Here is a 4850-nt window from a genome sequence, read left to right on the forward strand (position 1 = left end):
TGTCTATATTTCAACCTCCTCCATACAACGTCAAAGATGGTATTATGATCCAAAACCCGTGGAAGACGGCATTGGGAGTTACTTTAGTAGTTTTCAAATAGTCACCATAAACACCGATCCATATATAGCAACCAGTTGCAACTTGCAAGCATCCGAATAGTCATTTTAGACTGCCATGATGCCGGCCGTGATGGTTCTAGCTGGTGCACCTATCGGCTATCACTACTACAGAATGCTGCGACCCATTTCTGTCACAGATCGAATCTTAGCTGCCGCAACATTTCTATGAAACAAACGATATCGAGTTGACGAGTTGAATAAGTCAAGAAAACTTTACTACATCATTTTGCTACTAATTTGAAACGAATTTGTGACGACAAAAAGAAGGGATGAATAAGTGAACCATTGGACTAGATTCTGCAACGGGCTGGGGTGACACAGTACAAACAACACTAAGAATTAATTAATGGTAAATCTGCCGCAACAAAATAACTACAAAATGAGAAAAATTAATCTTAACATAAGCATGCAATGAACAATTTTGTTATTTATTGATTTTCCAAGAATAAACACACACACACTCACTGATTACCTTGTTTATATGCATCTACTAGCTAGACTACTGCAAGAGCAGTCCAACAATGATAACACATAAGTAACAAGAGGGGCGGCACTACATACAATGGAGAGGTAGTCGGGGCTATGGGTGCGTTTTGTCTTTAAAGTGTAAAAATTTTTTTAAAAAATTAAGTTATTTATTTGTGCTACATGTCTTAAAAAAAATAAGATAATGGTCCAATAAAAAAATAATTATACTTCTATACATTATTTAAGGAAGAAGGTGGAAATTAATAAATACCCACTAATTTAATTGTAAATACTTTTATAATTATTGCCCCATTTATAACCACACATCATATCTTGATGAGAGATGATATTAATACCACATATCTTAATTAATCTATCACATTTAGGCATTATTTACTTGTAGAGTTTCCTGTAATACTTATATAGTGTGATAAATCTATCAAAATCCATGGTACATTTATCATCACCCTATCTCAATGGGCTTTCGTGAGTTTTTGAAGAAAATCTCATTGCTTTGTTAAAAACATGATATCCAAATGCTGGAAATGACCGACTTTTATGTTATCTCAAGGAACCGAACAACTAAGATTACCAATCAACATCATTTTGAGGTTGAAATTTTTAACACGGTTTTGGATATGCAAATTTTGGAGTTTGGTGATCGTTTTAGTGAAGAAAACAACTAATACGTAATTAGCAAATATGGCGTTTCTGAGTCCATAGAGTATATATTATGATATATGCTCAATCTGATTCGGTAAGACCACTCTATTGATTACTACTAATTAACAACAAAAGCTTACATAGATGTCACCAAGTTGTTTCCAACCAACAGATACAACATAAAAACGTGAAAGAAAGGATATATCAATGGTAAATTGTCACAATAGATGGAAAAAACATCAAATTACTCCTTAATAGAAGACGAGAACATAAACTTTGAGGTCTAGAACTTTGGTGGTGCAAGCTAATTCCATAGTCGATGGTATGGAGGAGGCGGGTATGTTGGATAGGGAAGCACATTGATGAAAAGCTTTAAACCCATGTCACAATGCTTTCCGACACCGCAAATATACCATTTCCTCCCTGGGGTTGCTAGGGTGACCACGTCGTATCCGGTAGTTAGAGCTTCATTAGTAGGAGGAATAGTACATTGTTGAAATGCAGTTCCATCTACTCTAAATACATTATGTTTTCCCACTGGGTATCTGAAAACTGCATAAATAAATAACATTTAGCCAGTTAGCTGATCGTTTGAAAAAAAATGGCTAGTTAAGTTGGGATAATAACACTAGCTAGCTAGCTTGTGTATAAAAAAACTAATTACCAAGTTTATCTCCTACAACGAATTCCTTTCCCATTGCCCATGCTTGGTAATCAAAGTTCAGGGTCCATCCATAATTATCTCCGACGACAAAAGCCTTGCCCGAAGGAGCTGGAGGAGTAACGGAAGGAGTTGGGGACACTGGTTGAGGAAGTACATTGATGAAAAGCTTCAAACCCATCTCACAGTGCTTTCCAACACCGCAAATATACCATTTCCTCCCTGGGGTTGTTAAGGTGACGACGTCGTATCCGCTAGTTAGAGCTTCATTAGTAGGAGGGATAGTACATTGCTGAAATTTAGTTGCATCTACTCTAAATACGTTGTGTTTTCCCATTGGGTACTTGAAAACTACATCCATATATATATAAAACATACAAAAGTTAATTCAAATCGATCGAGTACTTCAACTACTACTACTGATATCCAACATCAGGAATAAACTAGAAAACATACCAAGTTGGTCACCGACCACGAATTCTTTGCCATAGGCCCATGCTTGATAATCAAAGTTGAGGGTCCAACCTTTGTCATCACCAACGGTAAACACCTTGGCTGAAACGGATGTATTAGCTATAGTTGCCACGAGGAGGAGGAGGATGTTCCACCTTTCTACTGTAGCCATCAATCTTTAAACACTTGATTTCGTGTATATATATGCTTCAAGCTAGCTAGCTGCTTGATATATGTGTTAATTAATTAGGGTAGTGTATTGTGAAGTAGAATTGATCAAATGTACATGGCTATATATATACAAAGATTTCATTTACATGTCACCAAGTTAATATCGGACGGCATGGAATCAAATGCATGTTTTGCTTGACCAAGTCCTGATCGATTGAAATTGCAATTAATGAGACATGTTAATTAAAAAGATTGATATATAGTTCGGTCACTGTTGAGATTCTCATTTAATCTACAATAAGCTAGGCTCCAAGTAAGAATACAAAAAAATAAAAAAAGCTAGGGAAGCATGCATGCAAAGAATTAAAAGCGTACTCTTATGCACATGACTTGTTCAAATTGTCTACTGATTTTTATAAAATACGGACAGAATCTATATATTTGTCTATTTACTAGATTCCGTTGCTCATTCGGTGGATCGAATTTGCAACTTCGATCAGTTCTTGTGTACGTGCCTGCTCTATCATTGAATATATCTCTGAAAACAAAACGAAACTATATATATATATATATATATATATATATTCAAACTACACGCACGACTACGTACATCACATACAACTACATAAATCACTTTTCTCCAAAATCGACATTTGTATGCATGTGCTAAACATAATACTCCCTCCGTCCTATTTTAAATGTCCTATTTTGACTTTTAAAGTCTTTCTTTCCCCACTTTAACCGTAAATTGTTCTGTGTGTGTTATACAATAATTGATATATGTAAAATATATTGATAGATTGAGCTTTAGATGCATTTTTCATTGATATAAATTTCATTAGGTATTATATTATACAAACAAAAATATTTATGATGAGAAAAAAAAAAAAGTTCACAAGTCAAACTTGGACATGTAATTAACATTTAAATAGTAGTTTTAAAAATAGAGTAGTAGTTTGTGATCTCTCCAAAGAAACAACTTATCTTCCGGTGTGAAAAGAGAAAAAATTTCGAAATCATTTAAATTTACACGTCAAAACATACCCCCAAAACATACTCGTATGTTCAAAGACACTAATTAACCGTTGTGGAGGGGAAGGAATTGTACATATGACATAATGATATATAAAACCAAAATATATCATACTTGGAAGTGACTCCAGCCAATACACGTACGAATTATACACACACAAAAGGAAAGATTTACACGTTACAAATACATATAAATATAAATATACTTATATATAACGCGAGATAACAAAACGTCACTGTTGCTCAGGCCGGACAACATTATTAAGCGAAGAAGACGATAGATCGATCCTAGCTAGCTTGGGTCGGATCTTAATGTTTTTCAACTAGCTTTCTTGCTCCCTGTACTGGTTGTTTGGGTTTTGCATATGGGCATATGACATTGACCAAAAGCCTCATCCCATTCTTACAATCTTGTCCAACACCAGAAATAAACCCAACTCCTCCAGCCGTGTCTAAGGTCACCTCATCGTTTCCGGTAGCCAGAGCCTCGTTCTCGGGAGGTATTATACATTCGTTCCACGCCTGTTCGCCTACTTTAAATACATTGTGCTTTCCTTTTGGATATTTGAACACTGCATCATATTATACTATTCATAAGTACTATATTTTACAGTTAATTAGTACTTAGCTACATATATATGGAGAAAAATAATAATTTGGTGTACGTGCAGTGTAAGAATCGAAGAATATATGTATATGTTATACCAAGTTTGTCTCCAATATCAAATTCTTTCCCTTCGGTCCAAGCCATGTAGTCAACGCTTTCGCACCAACCTTTATCGTCTCCGACAACAAACACTTCGGGTGAAGTAGCAGCAGGGTTAGCCTGAGATTTGACTGGAGTTTCATTCCAGCTAATAGGCTTAAGAACTGTGATTTTAAACTTCATACCGGCCTTGCAAGTCCATGGACAGCTACTGGTAAAAAATTTATCTCCTGGTGTCTTCAAGGGTATCTCATCGTGTCCGGTATTCAAAACTTTAGCATTAGGAGGTCTGGTACATTGCTCAAAAGACTTCTCGTCGACTTCCATCACACTTTCTGAACCCGGCTGATATTTGAAAACTACATCACCAGAAATTAATATAGTTCCCATGATTCATTATATAACTGTATAAGTTAATTTGATATATACACAATAGAAAAAATTCATGTGAGAACCATCAAAATTGTAACTTCATGTTCATATGTGAATGATATTATATATTTGCAAATATTCGTTCACATATGAATATATGGACAATTCTTACTTAAACTTTACCTTATGCACAATATTATATAG

General features: G+C 35.1%; 1 protein-coding gene across 1 annotated transcript; it reads right to left on the minus strand.

Annotated features, from left to right (window-relative positions):
- Positions 1 to 1555: 1555 nt before the first annotated feature.
- On the minus strand, positions 1556 to 4614 carry LOC122594096. Its single transcript, XM_043766572.1, has 6 exons — positions 4274 to 4614; positions 3914 to 4140; positions 3048 to 3051; positions 2369 to 2485; positions 1916 to 2263; positions 1556 to 1803 (listed from the first exon to the last, which is right to left on the minus strand). Exons 1-6 carry the CDS (start codon positions 4599 to 4601, stop codon positions 1556 to 1558), a joined length of 1272 nt encoding a protein of 423 aa, XP_043622507.1. The 5' UTR covers positions 4602 to 4614.
- Between the last annotated feature and the right edge of the window lie 236 nt (positions 4615 to 4850).

This window comes from Erigeron canadensis, chromosome 1 (genome assembly GCF_010389155.1).
Source record: "Erigeron canadensis isolate Cc75 chromosome 1, C_canadensis_v1, whole genome shotgun sequence".
In the NCBI taxonomy this organism is placed as follows: domain Eukaryota; kingdom Viridiplantae; phylum Streptophyta; class Magnoliopsida; order Asterales; family Asteraceae; genus Erigeron; species Erigeron canadensis.